A 25588-nucleotide genomic window follows, 5' to 3' on the forward strand; every position below is an offset into this window, starting at 1 on the left:
GCCACCAATGTTGTTAATGCTATAGAGGGAGGGGGGGCCGATGGGGGGCGCACACTCTGTCACCAACAAATTATTACAATAGAGGGAGGGAGGGGGGGGCCGCACTGGTCACCAATGATATTCAAACTGGGGAGGGGGGGTCTGCCCCCTGCTGCCTGGCAGCCCTGATCTCTTACAGGGGGATATGATAGTACAATTAACCCCTTCAGGCGCCGCACCTGAAGGGGTTAATTGTGCTGATCACGGCCCCCTGTAAGAGATCGGGTGCTGCCAGGCAGTAGGGGACAGTCTTGTACACAGTTTGTAGTGTATTCTAACTAGAAGCGTCCCCATCACCATGGGAATGCCTCATATACTGTCGGATATGAGTTTTCACGAAGTGAAAACTTAGATCTGAAAAAGCTTTTATGCAGACGGATCTTCGGATCCGTCTGTATGAAAGCAACCTACGGCCACGGATAACGGACACGGATGCCAATCTTGTGTGCATCCGTGTTCTTTCACGGACCCATTGACTTGAATGGGTCCGTGAACCGTTGTCCGTCAAAAAAATAGGACAGGTCGTATTTTTTTGACGGACAGGATACACGGATCACGGTCTCAGCTGCAAAACGGTGCATTTTCCGATTTTTCCACGGACCCATTGAAAGTCAATGGGTCCGCGAAATAAAAAACGGAAAACGGCACAACGGCCACGGATGCACACAACGGTCGTGTGCATGAGGCCTAAGTCTTATGTAGTGGATACATTTTTGTGGGAAGAGATGACGGTTTGATTGGTACTATTTTAGGGTGCGTATGACTTTTTGATCACTTGGTATTACACTTTTTGTGATGTAAGGGGACAAAAAATGCCTTTATTGACACCGTTTTTATTTTAGTTTTTTTTTCAGTGTTCACCTGAGGGGTTAGGTCATATAATATACGCTAATAAAAAATGTATAAATTCTCAAATGGGACTCCCAATAAAGAACAATTGCACCACATATTGCCCGAAGGGGATAAGAGGGAGATAAAACTTAACTTTTACTTATATTATTAATAAAATTGATGCACTGCACCAGATAATGAATAAACACAAACAAGACCAGGATACAATACCATACAAGCACTTGGAATACGATGTAATAAGTCCAGTGAATTAGTGAGGGATCAATATTGGCGCGCAAATTACGTTGCAATGTAAAAATTGGAAAGTTCTTACCAATCTTGAAGTGCCTCAGCGGGGAAAAATGCAGTTCCACTGCGTATTCAGGTGGCTAGTGAACTCCTGTATGAAATAGCCAACGGGAACCTCTGACCCTAATAAAACCTGGATAGGAAAAGTGGCTAGGAATACCCTGCCTATCTATACAGAGCACTCGCCCCGAAAGGGGCAACCCCGTCCGGATACCTGACACTAAACCCGGGCAGTATCCCTAACAAACCCTATAAACATACCGTATCCCGACTTGCCACGTTTCGTCTGATAACTAGTCAGAGAAACATAAAAAAAAGGGTATCCTCCAAAATTCTAATGCAGGGTATATAGAGTATATATAATTCCGAGTCAAGCCTGTCAGGCAATGACCCAGTGAAAAATACAAAAAGTATGTATATATAGGTAAGTGGAGGGGCTTCCCCTGGGGTCGGTGGACCTGAAGTCAAAGGAGAAAAAGTGTGCCCCTAATCCAAAGCACGCCCACCACTGGGTACAGGCTGCTGAACGCCTGTCAGCAATGTTTGGCGTCTGGTGCGGCAATTAAAAGGCCGCACCTAGCACGCCTACTCCCAAGGACCGCTTTACTGGTCATGTGAGTGGAACACGTGATCTCCGTGTCACGTCACATGGGACATAGCTCAGAGTCTCGTGAGGCGGAACATCAAACATAGAGACAGACGGGCCTGGAGCCTAGCAACTAGGGTGTAAGTGTATAGTACGCCCCTTGGTATCAAATAGCCTTCAGAACAGAAGGAATATATTAAGGAGCTTCTTAGACAGTATGCAATCCATTGTGACATGCCGATAGAGCCAAGAGGCAAGCAGCATATGAAATCCAGACCTAATGAGCCAAAATCACAAAAAATATCACAAAAAATGGTGACAAAGAATGAAAAAACAAAAATACAGATTTAACACAGTACGGGAGTGGGGAGGGACAGGGAAGAAACTAAAGCCCAAATGAAGATCGGAGTTCATGACAAAATGAAGAAGGACAGATTAAGCATTGGTAAGAATAACATCCAACCCCCCTTCCCCCCTTTTCCCCCTTTTCCCCAGTAAAGGTATACACTCTAAAAACTGGGGGGAGTTGGTGACAGATCTGAAAAATGTAAATGCATAAACCAAAACTGGGGCATTCAAATAAAACAACTAAAATGAATCTGCTCATTAAGTCCCAGTGGGGCTTTGGTTTTGAGATAAGACATCCAACGGGCTTCTCTCTGAAGTAAATCCCTATCCCAGTTACCTCCCCTCTACGGTGGTTTGACCCTGTCAATGACCATGAAGGAGACATAAGCTCTACCATTGTGAAAACAGTGAATGTGTTTAGCTATGGGTGTATTCCTCATATTAGCAATGTCAATGAGATGCTAACCCACTCTTCTGCGGAATTCACGGATAGTCTTGCCAATATATTCTTTCCCACACTCACACGTTAGATGATAAATGACTCCCCGTGTCTTGCAGTTAATGTCATGAATTACATATTCTCTTCCAGTTACATTACTCCTGAAAGTTTTGCACGTATGAATATGTTTACATGCTATGCAACCACCACATCTATAGCAACTTCTGGTTCTCGTCTGGAGCCAGGAGCTGCCCGAAGGTGTTGGTGGTGCAAACTCACTAGTCTATCCCGTAGGCTCCTGCCCGGACGGTAGGTGATATGCGGGTAATCCCCCACAACTTATTTCAGATCGGGATCCATAGTAAGGATCTCTCAGTGTTTGTTTACAATCTCCCATATCTGTGTGGCGGCCTTGTCATAGGTAGTGATAAGTCGTATCAACTTCCCACATGCTTAGGGGTAAGGAGAGTAGATCTCTCCTTCTGTAGAGCCAACCTAAAAGCTAGTCTGAGAACCCTATCAGGATAACCATGTTGTAGGAATCTCTGGCATAGATCAGAAGCCTGGGAAATAAACTCCTGTCTAGGAAAGCCAGGGACATTTCATCAGATTCATAGGTAAATCTTAGGCCTATATGATTGTTATTCAGGCCCTTCACAAAGGATTCAAACCCTGCCTTGTCACCATTCCAAATGATCAAGATTTCGTCTATGTACCGTTTCCACAGCCCTATAGATTGGATAACCCCCGTCAACTCATCTGTAAAAACCATGGTCTCTTGCCACCAGCCCAGGAACAAATTTGCATACGAAGAGGCGCACAGGCTCCCCATCACAGTGCCCCTGAGCTGGTGGTAAAGCTTATTGTTGAACAAGAAGACATTCTTGGTCAAAGTGAATTCAAGAATACGGAGGACAAACAGACTGTGGGCACGGTACTGACACCCGCGAGTTTGTAAAAAATGGTCTACGGCCTTCATCCCCAGATTGTGAGGGATAGAAGAGTATAAAGCCTCCACATCAGTACTGGAAAGCATGCTACCCTCTTCAATATGGACCCCCTCCAAGCGTTTAAGCAAATCTGTTGTGTCCCGCGTGTAAGGTGTCAAAGCTGTCACAAAAGGGGCCAATACTTGGTCAAAATATATGCCCAAATTTTGGCATTGATTTCCAACTCCTGATACAATAGGCCAACCTTTTAGCGGTGATAACGCCTTGTGCAGTTTTGGTAGGCACTAAAAGGTAGACATGCGTGTGACTGCGGGTAACAAAAAGTTGTATTCATGCTGAGTAATGAGTTGTAATGGTTTAGCCTCATCCAAAATCATCTTAAGTTCCCGCCTAAAGTTGTCAGTTGGGTCCTGAGTTAACATTTCATAGGTCTCACTTCTGGTTCCTTACCGGTTCCGTGTGTTAAATCTGTATTTTTGTTTTTTCATTCTTTGTCACCATTTTTTGTGATTATTTTTATTTTATTTTGGCTCATTAGGTCTGGATATAACCATTGCATATGTAAAAAGAAAAGAAATAGAACCCGCGCTGACTATTGGTCACTATGAAGATTCAGATACTGCTGTGATGAATAGAATTTGTTTAAATGCTCAGTCATTCCCCTTTAAATTCGCAAGCTCCTCGATCTAAGTCCACCAGGAACTATATTACAATAGTATATAATAGAGGGAGATCTACTAATTCAAGTGCAATATGTCCATTATGTGCATTAGAACAAGGGTTAAAGACTTATTGATGTGTGTATCGTCCGGCACATTTGATGCTGTGAATCGGTTTAAATCGCTACTGGCAGTGATTCTCCTGTTGATGTCTCGTCCACTACTATCTTCGGCTACGCGCATACCACGAGGTGAGCTGAATATATAATGACAAATAGTCAGCGCGGGTTCTATTTTTTTTCTTTTTACATTAGTTTTTTTCCTACTTTTTGGGGCCTTTTTGGCAATTAACCCCATATTGGAACCCTGCAGCGACGCAGCCCGCACATTGTCCCATATTGTGTGAGCTTACTCCCCTTATCCTGACCACAGCGCGAGTATCCACTCTTGTTATTAACCATTGCATATGCTGTTTGCCTATTGGCTCTACCGGCATGTCACAATGGAAGCTCCTTAATATATTCCTTCTGTTCTGAAGACGATTTGATACCAAGGGGCGTACTATACACTTACACCCATTCGCAGTAACCAGGACGTCCCGTGAGTCACTGGGCGTCCTGGTTGCTAGGCACCAGGCCCGCCTCTCTCTATGTTCAATATTTCGCCTTACGTGACCCCATGCTATGTCCCATGTGACGTGACGCGGAGATCACGTGTACCACTCACATGACCGGTAAGGCGGTCCATGGGAGTAGGCCCACTTGGCTTGGCCTTTTAATTTCCGCACCAGATGCCAAACACTGCTGGAGGGCGTGTTTTGGATGATGTGCGCACTTTTTCTCCTTTGATTTCAGGTCCACCGACCCCAGGGGAGGCCCCTCCACTTGCCTATATATACATACTTTTTGTATTTTTCACTGGGTCATTGTCTGACAGGCTTGACTTGGGATTATGTACTCTATATACCCTGCATTTGAATTTTGGAGGTTATGCTATCTTTTTATGCTTCTCTGACGAGTTATTTGTTTTTTTTTTACTTGAAACTCTAATTATAAAAAAAAAACACTTTATTTTTACCTTTTTTCCCCCCCTACTTTTGGGATCTGATCCCCTCTGCAATGCATTACACTACATCCTATACTGTAATGCATTGGCTGTCAGCTTTTATGCTGACAGCCTGCCTGTAAGACCCAGCCTAAGTTGCTGGATCTCTCAGGCTTCCATAGAAGGCAAGCCCCGATGCCTATGGAAGGCATCGGGCTGCCTTCTCTGCCATCAGGTCCCTATCACTGCAGCACGGAGACCCAATAGGGAAGCGGAGGTTAATACGCCAGCATGGGTGTTTTCTTGTGCAGTAGGGGCCCGACTGTCAGTGGCTGCCGTGTCCGTGTCGCTGATCAGGCACCCTGCCCGATCAGGTCTTGCACCTGCCCGATCAGCCTGCTGTACATGTACGGCGCTGGTCCTTAAGTCATGTCCACCAGTGCTGTACATATACGGTGCAGGTCCTCTATGAGTTAAAGGACAGATTTGTACCTATGAAACTGGCTGCCCTGTTACATGTGCACTCGGCAGCTGAGGGCATCTGTGTTGGTCCCATGTTCATATGTGCCCGCATTGCTGAGAAAAATGTTTTAATATATGCAAATGAGCCTCTAGGAGCAATAGGGGAATTGCCATTACAAGCAGAGGCTCTTCTCTCTTTGCAACTTCTGCACCCTCTGCACTTTGACAGGGCCAGGTGAGAGGATGTTTACACTACCTAGCCCCGTCGATCAAGTTGAGAGGGCGCAGCAGTTGCAGAGAGAGCAGAGCCTCTAGGTGTAACAGCAACAGGATTCTGGATCCTTGTGTTCTGGAATATGACAACACTGGAGCATAATGGGTTCCTGGTTGTTTCACATTTGATTCTGCTCAATCTTTGGCAGTTAATTTGTGGATTTTTTTTTCTCTCAATACGTTTCTTGCGATCCTGTTGACTATTTGCAGAAAAAAGTTTGATGGTTCTGTGATCACGTCCTGATATCTTAGCAATTTCAAGAGTGCTGCATCCATCTGAAACAATAAGGAAACAATAAGACAGAGTACATTGAGAAAAGTGAAGAAGGGCACATTTCCGTGCCTCCATTGTTTTCAATGTTCTCATGTTATTAAAGGTTCAGAATTCTATCATCCCCATACGGTACAGGCCTATAAAGTGGAGGGATTTTTCACATGTGAATCAACAAATGTTATCTATTTGATAAAATGCCCTTGCGGTCTGCTGTATGTCAGGGAAACAATGCAAGAATATGTAAGTACAAGTCCACAATAAGAACAAAAAATGTATTGTTACCAATCCCCCACCATTTTGACAAATATAAACATACAGTGTCACAATTGAGATTTCACGTTTTGGAACAAATAAAGAGACCAAGACGAGGAGGAGACATAAAGAAAATTGTATTACATAGAGAGGCATACTGGATCCATATGTTAAACACAATATATCCCAAGGGTTTAAATCGTGACTATTAAATTGCATGCCTGTAATATATATAATGCATATCTACATTGTTGTTTCGGGTTCGCTGTCTTGTTTGTTCATTTCTATATCATTTTTTCTATAGACCTTATCGTCCCGTTGATCCTCTAGATGCTGATTTGTGTTGAGTTAATTACCGCCTACTGCTGGGCGTTTTGCGTCACTTGTGTTCAGATTGATCATGTTATATATAGGTGATTTGTTCAAAATGATTATGCATTCTGATTGAGAAAGGTTTTGTTCCGAAACACGTCATATTATATACTTTATGACAATGAAACAAAAAGAATATATTTGGAAGCAAGATACAGTTGCTGGGATTTTCTTATACATATGGATCCATCTAAAAGACTTGTAATTTTTAACTTTTCAGAGTCAGTTAAAGGGGTTATCCAAACTCCCCCCCCCCCCCTACACACACACACACACACACACACACACACAATGCCCAGGCCCCTAATACAGAGAATACTTACCTAGTGCCCGATTCCTGTGTCCTTTCAGATCCCTCCATGGCCGCCTCTGCATCTCCACCAGCTATGGGCCTTTATTAAGACCGGCGTCTAAACTGCCGATCTTAATAAGTGTTCCCCATAATTTTAGGCTGTCAGTTAATATAAAATTATAGATGGTCAAGGGTATGTGGTTATACACTGTGTGCACAATAATTAGGCAAGTGAGCCCATTTAAGAGATTTAAAGGGGTTATCCAAACACCCCACAATGCTCAGGCCCCTCATACAGAGAATACATACCTGGACCCCGATGCCTGTTTGCTTTCAGATCCCTCCATGGCCCCCGCTGCATCTCCCCATCATGCAGATCACAACATCCGATGATAGAGGCCAATAGCAGGCCACGATGGTGACCTGCTCCCCTTGCATCATGGGTGACATCACATGTGACACAAGGGGCCTGCTATTGGCTAAACCACCCTTCACCACATGTTGTCATCTTCATGACAGGGAGATCAGCGACAGCCATGGAGGGATCTGAAAGGAAACAGGCGTTGGTGACCAGGTATGTATTCTCTGTATGAGGGGCCTGAGCATTGTGGGGTGTTTACATTGTGGGGTGTTTGGATAACCCCATTAAATCTCTTAAATGGGTTCACTAGTTGGTGGAGGATCCACCAAAGAGGCACAGGCCTCTCCATAACTTTGGCGCATTCAGCCCTAGTTCTAAACGTTAGATAGCTTCTTAAAACAGAATGGTGAATGTGACAGGTCTGTCGGCCCGTCCCCTTCCCCGCCCACACCACGCCCACAATTTTAGACCTGGCGTAAGCTGGGCGAAGTTGCAGATAGCGGTGCAACTAACCGTTGCGTCGCCATCTGCACCTGAGATATGCCTAATTTAGGCGTATTTCAGTAATAATAAATGACCCTCTGTTTTTTCCTTTTCTTTTCTAAATACAGAAATGTGTTCTTCAGCAGTGATGGCCAGTTCGCAGTGTTTGCCAGCAAACACATGCGGGCTGCCATCTTGACTCACAAGTCCGGCGATGCACAGGTAAGCCTTTACCTGTGCCTGTGTTGGGAGCCGGTCTGAAATCAAATGCGGTCACCGGGAGCAGGCAGTTCTGAGAACAGCCCGATGAAGGCCCCTGCAGCTGTTCTTGGAACTGCCTGCTCCCAGAGACCGCATTTGATTTCAGACCGGCTCCCAGCACAGGCACAGGTAAGGGCTTACCTGTGCATCGCCGGACTTGTGAGTCAAGATGGCAGCCCACATGTGTTCGCTGGCAAACACTGCAAACTGGCCATTACTGTTCTTCAGTTGTTTTTAATACTGTCAATTAAAAAGCTTCTTAAATAACACAATGCAAAAATATAAAGGCTCAAGTTATTGTTATGCTGACAACGTGACAAAATATTGTTATGTTGATTTCACTGCACACGCACAGATGCTCAGGTAGGATCCTGCTCACTATGTCCATATTCACAGATAATCCGGATAAATGGATTGCACCACAGAGTATACAGCAATAAAAGCTCTGGATAATAGACCTGCCTGTTGTTCAGCAACAGTGGTCACATCACACAGTGAAGCTTGTGAATATATATGGCAATCTGTGATAAGTAACCAGTAACATTACTGTCTCCATTTACGTTATCTTCATGATCACAGTCCGAAGGGGCACATAGAGAGCAGTCACTGATGCTTTAGATGGCCCAAAGACCCTTTGACATGTGACAAGAGGCCAGCATTGTAAAGGCCACATGGCGGGTTACAGATTTTGTATTTCAGCTTATGATGAGCTTTAAGTTAAGTCTCTTATCACAGTACTACTGAGTCTTCCAGTGGCCTTACTTACAATACTTAAAACTCTATGACTGCTAAAAAAAATGGGCTAAGTTCTGGGATGATACAAATAAAATCAGCGGCAGACTACTATTGAATACCAGACGCTCTAGAATAGAATAAACCTGTCTTATATCCAAGACCTGAATGAATAAAAGGCACACCTTTCTGGAGTGCTGCAGTGCTTTCACATAGGCTTGACCTGATCATCCGAACTATAGAGTTGTGGGGGTTTGCTGTGTGTTTAGTGTGACACTTCAGATTCTTGTAATTACTGAATATGGTTGACATTTCCATGAAAAGAAACAAAACTTGAACATGTACCATTTCCCCGACAGTGTTAAAGAACCCCATCTACAAGTTCTACAGATTCCCTGCATCTGACAACAAGTGGATCTGTGTTCGGGAGCAGATGTCAGAGAGCATCATGTCTTTTCATATCCCAAAGCAACTGCTTACCCTTTACTTAAAAGAAGACACCAGAAGGTAAAACAGAAGTCAGCAGTATCATGTTATTCATGGCGGTATGAAATGATAGCTTCCAGAATTCCTATTTAATTGCATTGAAGTCAGTAACCATAAGGCACAATCTCCGTATCCTACCACAGTATACTATCATGGCACATAGCACTGAATTGTAACGTAGACTGCTTTATTCCCAAGGCAGCGCTCTGTCAGTTGGCAAGTGCCACTTTTCCACCATCTATTCATATATAAGATATGGAAGGGAAAGCTGGAAGTCACTGGGTTATGCTCATTTAATTTGGAGATCATTTTTCTTCCTGTCATTCTGCATACTTTTTACTGACCTTTTCGTTGTAATGAGTTAGTATTCATATTCCCGGACAGGTACTTTTTACCTATTGGAAATGCCAATTGGCGTGATCAGATTTGATGTAGAATGATATTTATTATAGTTACAAATAGAGTGAACAAAATACTAATACTATAAATAAAAATGTAGATGCCTCTCCAATGACCCCTTGATAATTGGGTTGTTAAACATTCCAAGTCAAGTGTAGCTCCAGTGATCCACTTGAAATCTCTTTGGATGTGTATCTCAGTAGGTTTATAATCTAGAATTCAGAATAGACTGCTCTATGCTGTTTAACAACTTAGTTCAATTACAGGCTCCACATTCAATTTTAGTATGGAGCAGAATATGAGTATTTAATTACTAAACCCATTGATTTCCAGCTTCAGGAGTAGAGAGAGTAATTAGGATGAGATATAGCGAATATAACTTAAATATCTTACCAAATCAGGGAATTGCATGCTGCATGCCTGTAGAAGAAACTTTCTAGCTAAGAATGTCCTGTCTCTGTCTCTTTCTCTATTTATCCTCCTCCCCCTTTCCCTCGCTCTCCCTCTCTTTCTCTCCCAGTGGCGTAACTAGAAATGACTGGGCCCCACGGCAAACTTTTGAATGGGCTCCCCCAGAAACTTCTTCACAACCCCTCCTTCTATGCAACCCCCCTAGTCAAGATTGTTCTCTCAGACCAGGCCCAGCAGCTGCTCCATCTGTCTCTTACACATATATACTGTATGTCATGTCACTGTATATAATGTAATTGTGTAATACTGTTGAGGGGGCCCTGACAAAATCTTTTAGACCTCGTTCTGAGTTTGGGCCCAGTAGCAGCTGCTTCCACAGCTTCCTCTATAACTACGCCCCTGAGTGTATGCAGATAGCCAGTGGCACACATAGAGAAGTAAGGGCCCCATAGCAAGGATCAAACCAGGCGCCCCACACAGGACAGAAGGGTTTCTGCTTAAACCCTTTTTTAATGACACTTTGGCCATTTTTTCACCGCTTCCTTTGCTAAACGTTGTTCCTTTAGAGGGAAGAGTACTGACCAAGTTTTCACCTCCAGTAGAAGAGGAGATGATCACAACTAAGACTGGGCACCACCTTACCCTGGGCTCCATAGCAGTTGCATGGTCTGCCGCTATGGTAGTTACCACCTGCAGGTAGCATAAAACAGGAGAAAACATAAGGAATATTTTACATTACATACCTTCTCATAGCATGTACCAGGTTTAAAGGCTATGTACACTTTCGAGGGCAATTTGTTTTATGATTGCAATTCACTCATTTTGCTCTAACAATCATTTTTTCAAAAGGTCTTTATTAAAAATATTCAGTTGTTCTGTCAAATAGGGTTAACTGTCTAGCTGTGTGAGTCATACTTTACTTTCATTTTGTGCCCATTATCTAATAACCCTTATCTCTAAACTACTAAAAGGTCATAAACACTTATTAAAAATTGATCCTGTCTGTGGGGCATCCACCTTCATTCGGTCAGCATTTGGTCAGTAATCCATCAGTATTGCTAAAGCAAAAAAAAATAAAAAAAACAGGAGTGGATCCAAAACAGAGATGACACGTGAATGGAATATTTGCATGTCTTCTGTGTTTTGTACCCACTCCTGCTTTTGGCTACCAAATCTTACAGCTGTTACATAGACAGGATTAGTTGTGCGTCTCATTTTACCTTCATTCTGACAGATTAGAGGAATAAACTATGTCAGCCAGGGCGAAAGGCAAAATAGTGACCCAGTCATGAAGTGGGGAAGGTAGGAACAGCATGAGAAGTCCAAAGAGTGGCCCTATGACATAGTGGTGAGGTAGAAGCATCATGAGGAGACCACATAGTGGCCCAATGACAGAGTCTGAAGGTGGCAGCAGCATCAGGAGGAGGCCATAGAGTGGCACAAAGACAGTGTAGAGGTGGCAGGAGCATGAGTAGGCCACAGAGTGGCACAATGACAGTTTGTGGAGGTGGTGGCAGCAGCAGCAAAAAAAAGGAGGCCTCATAGTAGTGAATTTTTATTGCGAATATCGTCACTTCAAGAATTTGCGAATATTTTAAATATAATTATATATATTCATTATTTCAAATATTCAAGATGTTTTTTTTTTAAACAGTACACCTGATCCCTCACTGCTTCTAGCTTGTAGGCCAATGAGAAGGCTGCAATATCTTTGACTTTAGGAGTAGTGTTGATTGCAAATTTCCGTACTGCGAATAATTTACTGCAAATCTTTCAATTGCCGATTTATGCAATCAAGAAAATAATCCCTGATAACAAATTCGCGTGGAGGTGGTGGCAGCAGCATCAGGAGGAGGCCACAGGGTGGCACAATGACAGTGTGAAGGTGGCAGCAGCATCAGGAGATCACAGAGTGACCCACCTCACTAAACACCCGCTCTGATGTCACACTACTGGCCGGGCAGTACAGCTTTTCCAGTGCAAACTCGGCCAGTTGTGGCCAGAAATCCAGTTTGGCTGCCCAGTAGTCCAGCGTATCTTCAAGGTTGGCTGGCAGGGTGCACTCCAAGTACTGTATTCCACCACCTGCTGGTTCAGGTTCTTCTCTAGCTGCTGGTGAGTAGTTTCTTTACTATGCGGGTGAAAAAAGCTGCTCATAAGTGATTGTAGACTCAGGCTGCTGATGGAGCTGGTACTGCTCCTGCCACCTCACCCCTCACCTTCAGCCATGGCAGTAGAACGCGAAGAACAGACGGCCCCCCTGGTCAGACCTGTGAGAGGATGGACGATGGTGCAGATAGGCAGCGTCCAACTGACTACATAGGATGTCTCTATAGTAGTTCAGTTTGTCCTCCCTCTCAGCGTGTGTAAAAAAGGCCCCCATTTTGGACCGGTAGTGAGGGTCCAACAAGGTGGAGAGCCAGAAGTCATCCCTCTGCCGAATGGTGACAATTCGGCTGTCACTACTCAAGTAAGTGAGCATGCAGCGGGCCATTTGCACAAGTAACTCGGAGGGACTATCTGCCTCCATCTCTACTGTGTACTGCCACGGTGTGTCTGGGTCCTCTGCCTCATCTTCTCCATCGCCCTGTAGCTCCTCTGGCTGCTTCTGCTCCTCCTCTCCTGTCACCTGTGTAGAAAAACACCTATTTTTCTACACATTGCTTGTGCTCCAATGTCCTCTTTCTCCAGTTCAGCCCCCACAAGTCTCATGAGGCCATGAGATCTAGGCGCCACATTTTTAGTCCCCTGACCTGCCAGATTTACCAGCATCTGTTCCAGGACATGAAGCAGTGGAATGACGTTGTTCATCCAGTAGTCCTGGCGACTGACAAATAACGTGGCCTCCTCAAAGGGCCTGAGCAAACTGTAGGTGTCACGCATGAGCTGCCACTGGCTGACATCGAAGTTACACAGGGGAGTACTCCTGTCTGCTTGGATCATCAAGAAATCGTTTGTTTTTTCTCTGTTCGTATAGTCGGTCCAACATATGGAGGGTGGAATTCCAATAGGTGGAAACGTCGCATATCAGCCTATGTTGGGGATGCCCTTCTGCCCCTGCAGCTCAAGGAGGGTGTGTTTTGCGGTGTACAAGTGGCTGAAGTGCATGCAAAGTTTCCAGGAAATTTTTAGGATGTCTTGTAGATGGGTAGAAGACTTCAGGAACCGCTTGACAACCAGATTGAACATGTGTGCCATGCAGGGCGCATGGCTCAGCACTCCTTGATGCAGTGCAGAGACCATGTTTTTCCCGTTGTCGGTCACCATGGTTCAGATTTTAAGTTGTCGCAGAGAAAGCTAGGATTCAATTTCTTGATGAAGGACATTGAGCATTTCCTTCCCTGTGTTACTCCGTTTGCCCAGGCAAACGAGGTGCAGAACAGCGTGACACTGCCATGCCCTGCACATGTGGTATGCTGGTCGGGCACTGCGAATTGTCCCTGCAGTGGAGGCTGAGGACACGGTGGAGGATGAGGAGGCAGAGGAGGACATTGTCGCAGGACCAATGGTCCTGTGAGAACGTGGAGGCAGAAGAGGCGTCATCTGGCCAAGTTGCTGGTGTGGCTGTGAAGGAACCACATTCACCCAGTGGGCCGTAAAGGGCATGTATTGTCCCTGACCATAGTGTCGCAGAACCAATTGTGTGAGAACGTGGAGGCAGAAGCGGCGTCACCTGGCCAAGTTGCTGGTGTGGCTGTGAAGAAACCACTTTCACCCAGTGGGCCGTAAAGGACATGTATTGACCCTGACCGTAGTTACAGTGCCACACGTTGGCTCTGCCGTGCACTTTGGCAGACACCAACAAGCTCAAGAACTGGCCCACCTTCTGTTCTACATACGTGTGCAGGGCTGGTACTGCCTTTTTGGCAAAGAAATGACGGCTAGGGACTCTCCAGCTCGGCTCGGCACAAGCCATCAGTTCTCTGAAAGGTGCAGAGTCCACCACTTGGAAAGGGAGGGACTGCACCACCAGCAACTTGGCCAGGAGAACATTTAGCTTCTGCGCCGTTGAATGAGTGCACGCATACTGTTGTCTCTTGGCAATCGCTTTGGTGATCGATTGCCGATGGAATGACTGACGAGGAGTAGAAGGAGGAGCAGGAGCATCAGGACCAGCAAATGATGGGAAGGACAAACAGCTCCTTTCGGCTGAGGTGGTGGAGCCTTGACTGCCTGAAATCTGGTGCGTGCCACTGGGTGATGCAGCGGTTGCGACAGGCTGGACCACCACATCGAAGCCACGGTTCTCCCAGGCCACTTTATGGTGATGCTGAATATATTGATGCAGGGCCTTGGTGCCAACATTGGCACCCTGGCCACGCTTCACCTTCTGCCCACAGATTCTACAAATGGACATGTTCATCTCCTCCGGAGGCTTAACAAAAAACTGCCACACCACAGAGTAGGTGATTTAACCCCCAAGACTCCGCACTGACTGACTACTACCGCCGCTGCTTCAGTGAACCGTTGCACCGCTACTTTCCAGGCAGGTAGGCTCCTGCAAAGCAGGTGGTCTACGCCGTGTACCTTTGGCTCCCGGCGTCTCACTGCTGCCACCATGCTGACTCCAAGCCATTCTAGTGATTTGCTGGATCCACCTCTGCCTCACGGGCAAGTTGCAACCCTCTTCTCCCGATGAAGATGAAAGCCCCTAGTTCACCTGGCTACCAAGTGCGATCAGCTACATCATCATCGAGTACTGTCTGCACGTCACTGATGTCCTCCTCAACGGCTCTGAGTCAGGAGCCTGACCGCTCACAACACCAGCTCCCACGCCACTCTCCTCATCACTACTTGTCCGCCTACCGGAAAAAGCAGCGGATGTCTCCTCCACATCTTGGCTGGGTAGTAGCTGCTGACTGTCCTCCAGTAGCTCGTCCTCGCTGTATAGTGGAGATGAGCCCACAGCATTTTATCTGACAAACCCACCGACTCTTGGCTAGGGGTGTCTGATGTCACTTGGGATGAAGTGGATGACTGAGTAAACTATTCAAGAACCGCTGGGTTGCTGGTCAAGACACGACTACTAGATGACACCGGGAGCTCAGGCCTCTCGCTGCGACTCCTGCTGCCACGCCCCCTTACTCTGCTGCGACCTGTGCCTGCGCCAGAAACATTTAGTCCTCTGCCACTCTGTGCATTGTCTGGCACTTCTCTGTCTGACATACTGGAAATTAAAACACAAAAAAGTCTGTAATTTTCTCACTACACCACACAACGGTTAATAAGCCCTTTTCCCCCCACTAATGCACGCCAAAAAGAGCTTTAGAGCTCTTAGAACATATAACTGCACCGCTGAACGGCAAATAATATTATTTTTTTTGCCACTAATACATGCCAAAAAGGGCTGTAATTTTCTCGCACAACGGCAAATACTTTTTTTGTGCCACTAATACACGCCAAAAAGGGCTTTAGAACATATAACTGCACTGCTAAACAGCAAATATATATTTTTTTGCCACTAATACAAGCCAATAAGAGCTGTAATTTTCTCATTTCACCAAACAGCTAATACTTTTTTTTTGTGCCACTAATGCACGCCAAAAAGGGCTTTAGAACATATAACTGCACCACTTACCAGCAAATTTTTATTTATTTTTTGCCACTAATACACGCCAAAAAGGGCTGTAATTTTCTCACTTCACCACAGAACAGCTAATAAGCCCTTTTTTTCCACTAATACAAACCAAAAAATGCTTTAGAACATATAACTGCACCGCACAAGGGCAAATAAGAAGCACAAATATTTCCTTGTAATAAAGCCTGTTAATGGCTGTATCAAACAGCACTTGCACCCCAATAACAATTACAGTTTTCTGGAATTACAGAGCTGTATAATGGCAATTTGGAGCCGCAGACAGTGCAGCAAGGTGTAATAGGATTGTTCCTACTACCCAGGCTGTAAACTCCCCTACTGAACCCTGTTCTGCTTCAATACAGTGTAATAATTCCTCCCTATCTTTTCCCTACACTTCTAATGCTCTTTCCCTGAACTTCTATTGAGCAAAATATAAGTTTTCAAGTCTTTCCTAGCACTTTCCCAAGTGCCTGCTAACATCTCTCCTTGCTTAAAGTACACTGGAAAATGGCTGAATCCAGATGCCTGAGGCCATTTATAGAGCTGTGACATCACAGGGCTGGCTTGCTGCTGATTGGCTGCATGCATGGCATTGTGGGTGATCCCTCGTTCCCAGAGTTCCTTGCTCCATGTCCTAACACGTGCAGTAGCCATTTTAGGAAACAATTTTATTCATTACCACGAAGCGTGAGGAAATTCGGATTCGGTGTGAATCGAGTTTTTACTGAAATTCAGATCGAATTCCACTTCGTAAACTTCAATTTGCTCATCTCTAATCACCATAGAGCTTCTCTTTACTTAACTCTATGCTAAACCATTCACCAGTGGGTCAAATTCTCTGTTGAATTTAAGCCCAGAAATTATGCGCCAACTTATGAGACAGTAGGAAATATTATTTTTTTATTTTTTTGGGATGCTGTTGCCTACATGCCCAAGAAAATTAGGCTGCGCAGATCTCATAATAATATGTTCTGGTTTTTTTCTCTACATTGTGGGGATTGGCTCTGGTAGACAGGACAAGCGGATGCAGTATAGAGGCAAAGACCAGTTTGTAACTCAAAAACATCAGTGTTTTATTCACACTAAGGCCTCATGCACACGACCGTTGTGTGCATCCGTGGCCCTTGTGCCGTTTTACGTTTTTTTTCGCTGACCCATTGACTTTCAATGGGTCCGTGGAAAAATCTGAAAATGCACCGTTTTGCAGCCGAGACCGTGATCCGTGTATCCTGTCCGTCAAAAAAATATGACCTGTCCTATTTTTTTGACAGACAACGGTTCACGGACCCATTCAAGTCAATGGGTCCGTGAATGAACACGGATGCACACAAGATTGGCATCCGTGTCCGTGATCCGTGGCTGTAGGTTACTTTCATACAGACGGATCCGAAGATCCGTCTGCATAAAAGCTTTTTCAGAGCTGAGTTTTCAATTCGTGAAAACTCAGATCCAACAGTATATTCTAACACAGAGGCGTTCCCATGGTAATGGGGACGCTTCTAGTTAGAATATACAACGAACTGTGTACATGACTGCCCCCTGCTGCCTGGCAGCACCCGATCTCTTACAGGGGGCCGTGATCCGTACAATTAACCCCTCAGGTGCTGCACCTGAAGGGGTTAATTGTGCGTATCATAGCCCCCTGTAAGAGATCCGGGGCTGCCAGGCAGCAGGGGGCAGACCCCCCCTTCCTCCCCAGTTTAAATTTCATTGGTGGCCCAGTGCGGCCCCCCCGCCCCCCTCCCTCCCTCTATTGTAATAATAGCATTGGTGGCACAGTGTGTGGCCCCCCTCCCTCCCTCTATTGCATTAACATTGGTGGCAGTGTGCGCCCCCCCCCCTTCCTCCCTCTATTGTTTTAATACATTGATGGCAGTGTGCGACTCCCCCCCGGCCCCCCCCTTCCTCCCTCTATTCTTTTAATACATTGGTGGCAGTGTGCGGGGGGGGCGCACACTGCCACCAATGTATTAAAACAATAGAGGGAGGAAGGGGAGGGGCGGGGGGCGCACACTGCCACCAATGTTAATACAATAGAGGGAGGGGGGCGCACACTGTGCCACCAATGCTATTAATATAATAGAGGGAGGGAGGGGGGCGGGGGGGCCGCACTGGCCACCAATGATATTCAAAGTGGGGAGGGGGGGTCTGCCCCCTGCTGCCTGGCAGCCCCTGATCTCTTACAGGGGCTATGATACGCACAATTAACCCCTTCAGGAGCGGCACCTGAGGGGTTAATTGTGCTGATCACGGCCCCCTGTAAGAGATCAGCAGGGGGCAGTCATGTACACAGTTTGTAGTATATTCTAACTAGAAGCGTCCCCATCACCATGGGAACGCCTCTGTGTTAGAATATACTGTCGGATATGAGTTTTCACGATGTAACTCATATCCGACAGTATATTCTAACATATAGGCGTTCCCATGGTGATGGGGACGCTTCAAGTTAAAATATACCATCGGATTGGAGAAAACTCAGATCAGATGGTATAAAGGGACTCCAGACTTTACATTGAAAGTCAATGGGGACGGATCCGTTTGCAATTGTACCATATTGTGTCAACGTCAAACGGATCCGTCCCCATTGACTTGCATTGTAATTCAGGACGGATCCGTTTGGCTCCGCACGGCCAGGCGGACACCAAAACAACTTTTTTTCATGTCCGTGGATCCTCCAAAAATCAAGGAAGACCCACGGACGAAAAAAACGGTCACGGATCACGGACCAACGGAACCCCGTTTTGCGGACAGTGAAAAAATACTGTCGTGTGCATGAGGCCTTATGGCAACAAAACAACACGACCGTCCATTTTCAGTTTTGGTGTTTGTTCACACCTAGACAGTTCATACAGCAAAAGTTATCCCAGGTGTTAGTTCACACTCGATTGCTCAGGACAGAGCAGACCTCCCAAACTTAGGCCTCCAGCCTAGCACACGGCTTAGATTCCAATCCAGCGATTGCCAGAGTGCCTCTGTCAGAGAGAGAGGTAATTACCACCAACTGACACTGCTGGCTGGGTTTTTTATATAGGGCAGTCAAGACCCAGCCTGGAACGTGGGGAGTAGTCACCCACCCAGCACTTTGACTAATCCCAGTAAGAACCGTCCCGGATCAGCTATTACAGCTATACTAAATATCAAGGTGACACATAAAAACTGGCTCTTACTCAACAGAGGCCAGGAACCTCAGTGACACATACCTTCCATCAACGACGGTGCCTTGCGCCTTCCTACAACATTTATGCTGATGCAGCTGGAAATATTATGGGCCTAGCTAAATGTGCCCATTGTCAAGTCTGTAAAACAGAAAAATTGTTTCATTTTAGTTACTTGAACAAAATGGCACAGAACTCAATATGTTTTTCATTGAAGGGTCACTAACTTTTTGCAAAACTTTTGATATGTCATAGAGATATTAAAATTTTTTAGATCGGTCGGGGTCTGAGTGCTGAGACCCCCACAGATTCTTACAACAAAGAAAGAGAAGCTGGTTTCCTCACTACAGAGGACAGAATCGAGACAGGGACATAGACTTCTATGGTGCACCTCTTGTGCAGCGAGAAGTAAGAGCACGCTATCTGCCCACTTCTCTCCCCATGTTTTATGGGTCTGTGGGGGTCTCAGTGTTGAGACCCCCACCAAATTAAATCTCTTGATATTTCTCTAGGACATATCAAAAGTTCTGTGAAAAGTTAGTAACCCTTTAAAACGTTGACATCACTTATGGCGTACAGATGAGGAATGTTACTGTCACGTCTACTTGGCAATGATATCTTCTACCCCCTGCTTTCTTTACGGCTAATAAAAATCATGTTTTTGCTGTTCAAAATGCCTCATTTTTTGTTTTGTACAAAAAGTGTGGAAAAAACTAAGATTTATTTTGAGTATTCAGCAGATTTTTGCTGTGCTCCACATTTTAAGAGCTTTAAAAAGTTGATTTTCCCTGAAGGTAACAATGAATCAGTTGATCTTAATTGCTTCTTGTGCTTTGGAGCAGATAATGTATTACTGCTGAATATTACAGTTTAGTTTTGTCATGTTCTCTATTCAATTACAAATTTGGGCGTATTTATGTTTTATCTTTAATGAGCACCAAGATGGTTAGTAGATCTTTTACACAGGCCTCTATATTTTGAGGTCCAGGTTGTAAATAAAGGAGTCTCTTTAATTGTGATTCACAATTGTATCTTAGAACAAATATTTTTGTGTTTACATATAATATTTGATGTTAGTTTGATAAAAAATTATTAAACGGTCACTGTAATTTCAAAATACTTTTCAGAGATCAATAGTGGGGGTGACTATACAAAACCTAGTAATTAGTATTCCAGAAGTGGAAGAGATTGAGTGCACTGATGCCCAACCACTTATGTTTCTGCATGTGGACATGGGAGGGCCACCGCAGTACGTCTCTGATGATGATGAAACACAGCTGCCAACTGCTGCAGCTTTCTGCAGTATGCAGACCGGCAAGGAGGGCAGGGGTAAAGAGTGGGTGGAAGATGATGTGGAGGATGATTAAGTCCTAGACCCCACATGGAATCAAGGTCATGTGAATGACGTGTGTAGTTCCGAGGAAGAGGTGTTGGTCACACAGCGCCAGCCGCACAGCAAAAGATGGAACAGGGTGCAAAAGCAGAGTGGCCGTCCCCTAGCCCAGTACGCCTGCTACTACCGACCGCACCCAGTAACACCAAAGCCAGATCCAAAGAGTTCCCTGTGTGCTGACAACAAGACGCAAGTGGTCTGCACACTGTGCAATCAGAGCCTGTAGCGAGACATAAATGTTCTAAACTTGAGCACCACCTGCATGACCAGGCATCTAAATGCAAAGCATGAGCTACAGTGGAGTACACACCTGAAAAACCACAAAAGATCTCAGGCTCCTCCTGCTCCCTCTTCTGCTGCAGTGTCGACCACTTCCTCCCCCTCTGGAGTGACAGTTGCACATGCCACCCTGCAAACAGAGGATGTGGCAGCAACACCACCACCATCGCCATCACCAAGCATCTCCACACTATCCTATGGAAGCATTCAGCTGTCTATCCCCCAAACATTGGAGAGAAAGAGGAAGTATCCCCCTACCCACCCATGAACCCTGGCCATGAATGCCAGTATTTCAAAATTCCTGGCCTTTGAATGCTGTCATTCCGTCTGGTGGAGACGGAGACTTTGAAAAACCTTATGGCGGTGGCTGTCCCACAGTATGTGGTTCCCAGTCGCCACTTCTTTTCCAGGCGAGCCATCCCTGCCCTGCACAACCCAGTGGCGGACGAAATCAGGTGTGCACTGCGCAATGCCATCTTTGGCCACATACCACCGATACGTGGATCAGTAAGTACATGCAGGGACGTTTATATAGCAGTTTGGCACATGTCCTACCGCCACCGAGGATTGCAGGATGTTCTCGTTTCCCTCCTGTTGCCTCCTCCTCCTACTCCGCTTCTTCCTCTACCTCCTCCTCATCCTGTAAGCATAACACCTGCACCACCAACTTCAGCACAGCCAGGGGGAATCGACAGCAAGCTGTTTTGAAAATGATCTGTTTGGGGGAAAAACAGAGTCCTCAGCGTTACTATCTCACTTCTATGTCTCTTTGAAAAAACACTTTGGGCGATGATGGAAGAGGATGTTGCACAGGAGGGAGAAAGAGGGATAATTTCCACGGTTATCAGGCCAGTTATTCACAAGTGGCTCCGGAGGGTGGGTTCCTGCACCAACAGAGGACCGGTACACAACTGTCCAGCCAGGGCACAGTTCTGCAGGATAAGGAGAAGGAGGATGATGAGGAGGAGGAACTGTGTTCACAGCAGGGTGGCACCCAAAGCAGCTTATGGGTATCAATGGACAGTGTCTGGGGGGATACAGAGGATACACCTCCCACGAGGACAGATTGTCGTTGCCTCTGGGCAGCCTGGCACACATGAGCGACTACATGCTGCAGTGCCTGCGCATCGACCACGAGTTGCCCACATTCTAAACATTGCTGATTACTTGCCGGCCACCCTACTGGATCCCCGCTACAAGGACAATGTGTTGTCCTTAATTCCATTACTGGAGCGTGATCGGGAGATGCGAGAGTACAAGCGCACACTGGTAGATGCGCTTCTGATGGCATTCCAACCTGACAGCGGGGTCTCAGTGGAAGCACAAGGTGAAGGCAGCAGAGGAGGAGGAGGAAGTCACCAACACAGCTGGGGCACTGCCAGCACCTCAGAATAGAGGGTTTGCATGGCCGAAATGTAGAAAATCTTTGTCAGCATGCCAAAACAACCAGCACCACCAGCTGATACGAAACGTCTTCGCAGGCAACAGCATTTGAACAACATGTGGAACAGTACGTGTGCACATGCCCACACGTACTGACTGATGGGTCTGCACCATTCAACTTCTGGGTTTCCAAATTGGGCATGTGGCCTGAGCTTGTCCTTTACGCCTTGCAGGTGCTGGCTTGCCCTGCGGCCAGTGTATTGTCCGCTCGTCTGCTTAGCACGGCAGGGGGAGGGGTGATCACAGACGAGCACAGCAGCCTGTCCACAGCTAAAGTGGACAAGCTCACGTTCATTAAAATGAATCGGGCATGGATCCCACAGGACTTGTCCGTACCTTGTGCTGAATAGACAAGTATACCAGCAGCACCCAGCCATTATTATACTCCAGTGCACTTTCTTTTTGTGTTCTCTTTTCCATTTCCCAATGTTTTGAGAACCTTTCCAAATTTATAAAAAAAATAAAGGTAAATAAATAAAAAAAAAATACAAAAAACGTGTTGGCTACATCCTCCTCCACTGCCGCTTCTACCGACACCGCCATGTTAACCTCCTACTCCACTTTGATCCTTTGTTAAATCATTTCCCTCTCCACATTTGTTTGCAGGTAAATTGTCCTGCTCCTACCCCCAATTTACTTTATTTTGCAGCCCTCTAGTCCTGACTACGAATATTTTGCAGTAGAAAGAATACTCCAGCAATGTGATTGCAAAGTCGTGAGTATTTATTGAAGGTGCGGCTGTATACAACGTGACGTTTTGGCCTCACTTGGCCTTTATCAAACTACAGCAAAAAATAAATAACATACAGTAAATGGATAAGGATACAACAGGTCAAATGGTTACAAGTATTCACAATGGCAAAATTAATGTTAAAAAGAATAGCCAATTTAATCGCTGTGTTTAAAGTCCAATCCGACATGGATCCTGAAAGTCAGGTAAAATTGGGTTCAACTGTAGAATCTATAGATTGAATCCATATGGGTGAAGAGAATAATAAGGAAAGTAATTTTAGCTCATGATGTTAATACTCTACATACTTCGCTTATAGTAAAAAAGAGAATGAGCCCCACAATAAAAAGATTACATGCAGTAATACAAGCATATATAAGCAAATACAGTTCTTGGCAAAGGGTCCCTGTCATTAATTACTTGATGCCGCTGGATGGTGAAGGTTTAGAGAAGCGTGCACTATATAGATACAGTACAGACCAAAAGTTTGGACACACCTTCTCATTCAAAGAGTTTTCGTTATTTTCATGACTATGAAAATTGTAGATTCACACTGAAGGCATCAAAACTATGAATTAACACATGTGGAATTATATACATAACAAAAAAGTGTGAAACAACTGAAAATATGTCATATTCTAGGTTCTTCAAAGTAGCCACCTTTTGCTTTGATTACTGCTTTGCACACTCTTGGCATTCTCTTGATGAGCTTCAAGAGGTAGTCACCTGAAATGGTTTTCACTTGACAGGTGTGCCCTGTCAGGTTTAATAAGTGGGATTTCTTGCCTTATAAATGGGGTTGGGACCATCAGTTGCGTTGTGGAGAAGTCAGGTGGATACACAGCTGATAGTCCTACTGAATAGACTGTTAGAATTTGCATTATGGCAAGAAAAACGCAGCTAAGTAAAGAAAAACGAGTGGCCATCATTACTTTAAAAAATAAAGGTCAGTCAGTGCGAAAAATTGGGAAAACTTTGAAAGTGTCCCCAAGTGCAGTCACAAAAACCATTAAGCGCTACAAAGAAACTGGCTCACATGTGGACCGCCCCAGGAAAGGAAGACCAAGAGTCACCTCTGCTGCGGAGGATAAGTTCATCCGAGTCACCAGCCTTAGAAATCGCAGGTTAACAGCAGCTCAGATTAGAGACCAGGTCAATGCCACACAGAGTTCTAGCAGCAGACACATCTCTAGAACAACTGTTAAGAGGAGACTGTGTGAATCAGGCCTTCATGGTAGAATATCTGCTAGGAAACCACTGCTAAGGACAGGCAACAAGCAGAAGAGACTTGTTTGGGCTAAAGAACACAAGGAATGGACATTAGATCAGTGGAAATCTGTGCTTTGGTCTGATGAGTCCAAATTTGAGATCTTTGGTTCCAACCACCGTGTCTTTGTGCGATGCAGAAAAGGTGAAGAGATGGACTCTACATGCCTGGTTCCCACCGTGAAGCATGGAGGAGGAGGTGTGATGGTGTGGGGGTGCTTTGCTGGTGACACTGTTGGGGATTTATTCAAAATTGAAGGCATACTGAACCAGCATGGCAACCACAGCATCTTGCAGCGGCATGCTATTACATCCGGTTTGCGTTTAGTTGGACCATCATTTATTTTTCAACAGGACAATGACCCCAAACACACCTCCAGGCTGTGTAAGGGCTATTTGACCATGAAGGAGAGTGATGGGGTGCTGTGCCAGATGACCTGGCCTCCACAGTCACCGGACCTGAACCCAATCTAGGAGGTTTGGGGTGAGCTGGACCGCAGAGTCAAGGCAAAAGGGCCAACAAGTGCTAAGCATCTCTGGGAACTCCTTCAAGACTGTTGGAAGACCATTTCAGGTGACTACCTCTTGAAGCTCATCAAGAGAATGCCAAGAGTGTGCAAAGCAGTAACCAAAGCAAAAGGTGGCTACTTTGAAGAACGTAGAATATGACATATTTTCAGTTGTTTCACACATTTTTGTTATGTATATAATTCCACATGTGTTAATTCATAGTTTTGATGCCTTCAGTGTGAATCTACAATTTTCATAGTCATAAAAATAAAGAAAACTCTTTGAATGAGAAGGTGTATCCAAACTTTTGGTCTGTACTGTATGTGCAACAGCACTGTAGGGGATGCGCCACCCTTCTACAGTATGGTGTGCTCTTTTGAATGTGCGTGTCGGCCGTAGAAAGACGCTGAGCATGCGAAGGCCTAGTTTGAGAATGAGTAGGAGCCAGAGTGTGTCAAGCCTTGTTCCAGAGACGAGCGAGAGCCAGAGCGCTCCTATTCAGATTAATTCTATGTATACTGATGTAAAAGTGTATGGCAAGAGCGGACAAAAATGTTCTACATTTATGATGATAAGGTTATTATAAATATATATATGGTGTGAGGCAGTGATTGGCCTCAGAGCTGCTAGGGGAGATTTATGGCAGAAGTTTCCATGTCTTCCCAGTCAGTTATCAGTTCTGAGGCAGCACCTGGTGCTACAATCAGTCTGGGATAAGAGCCCAGCCCAGACTGTCAGTCAGAGTAGAGAAAGTCTTTGTGCAACAGAGTCCTGCTGTAGGCTCTGTACGAGTGGTCTCAGCCAGGCTGGCTGAGGGTGCCACGGGGCTAGGTGTTAGCCGGGATGTTGGGGAACGCCGTGATGCCTGGGAACAAGGGTCACGAGGCCAGAGTCGGGAGGACTCCAAAAGGTGTTGAAGGATCACCTGGACTGTATGGCTGGAGAAAGCCGCATTTATGTTCCACATGTGA

General features: G+C 45.4%; 1 protein-coding gene across 9 annotated transcripts in view; it reads left to right on the plus strand.

Moving 5' to 3' along the window:
* INPP4B (inositol polyphosphate-4-phosphatase type II B) overlaps nt 1-25588 on the plus strand; it is a 700458-nt gene that overhangs the window by 478838 nt on the left and 196032 nt on the right. For all 9 annotated transcript variants that reach the window (XM_044300592.1, XM_044300585.1, XM_044300600.1 and 6 more), the window contains one exon: nt 9327-9474. In XM_044300592.1, the coding sequence (XP_044156527.1) occupies nt 9327-9474 (148 nt within the window). The remainder of the gene's footprint in view (nt 1-9326; nt 9475-25588) is intronic.

The sequence above is a fragment of the Bufo gargarizans genome, chromosome 1, assembly GCF_014858855.1.
Source record: "Bufo gargarizans isolate SCDJY-AF-19 chromosome 1, ASM1485885v1, whole genome shotgun sequence".
Classification (NCBI taxonomy): Eukaryota; Metazoa; Chordata; class Amphibia; order Anura; family Bufonidae; genus Bufo; species Bufo gargarizans.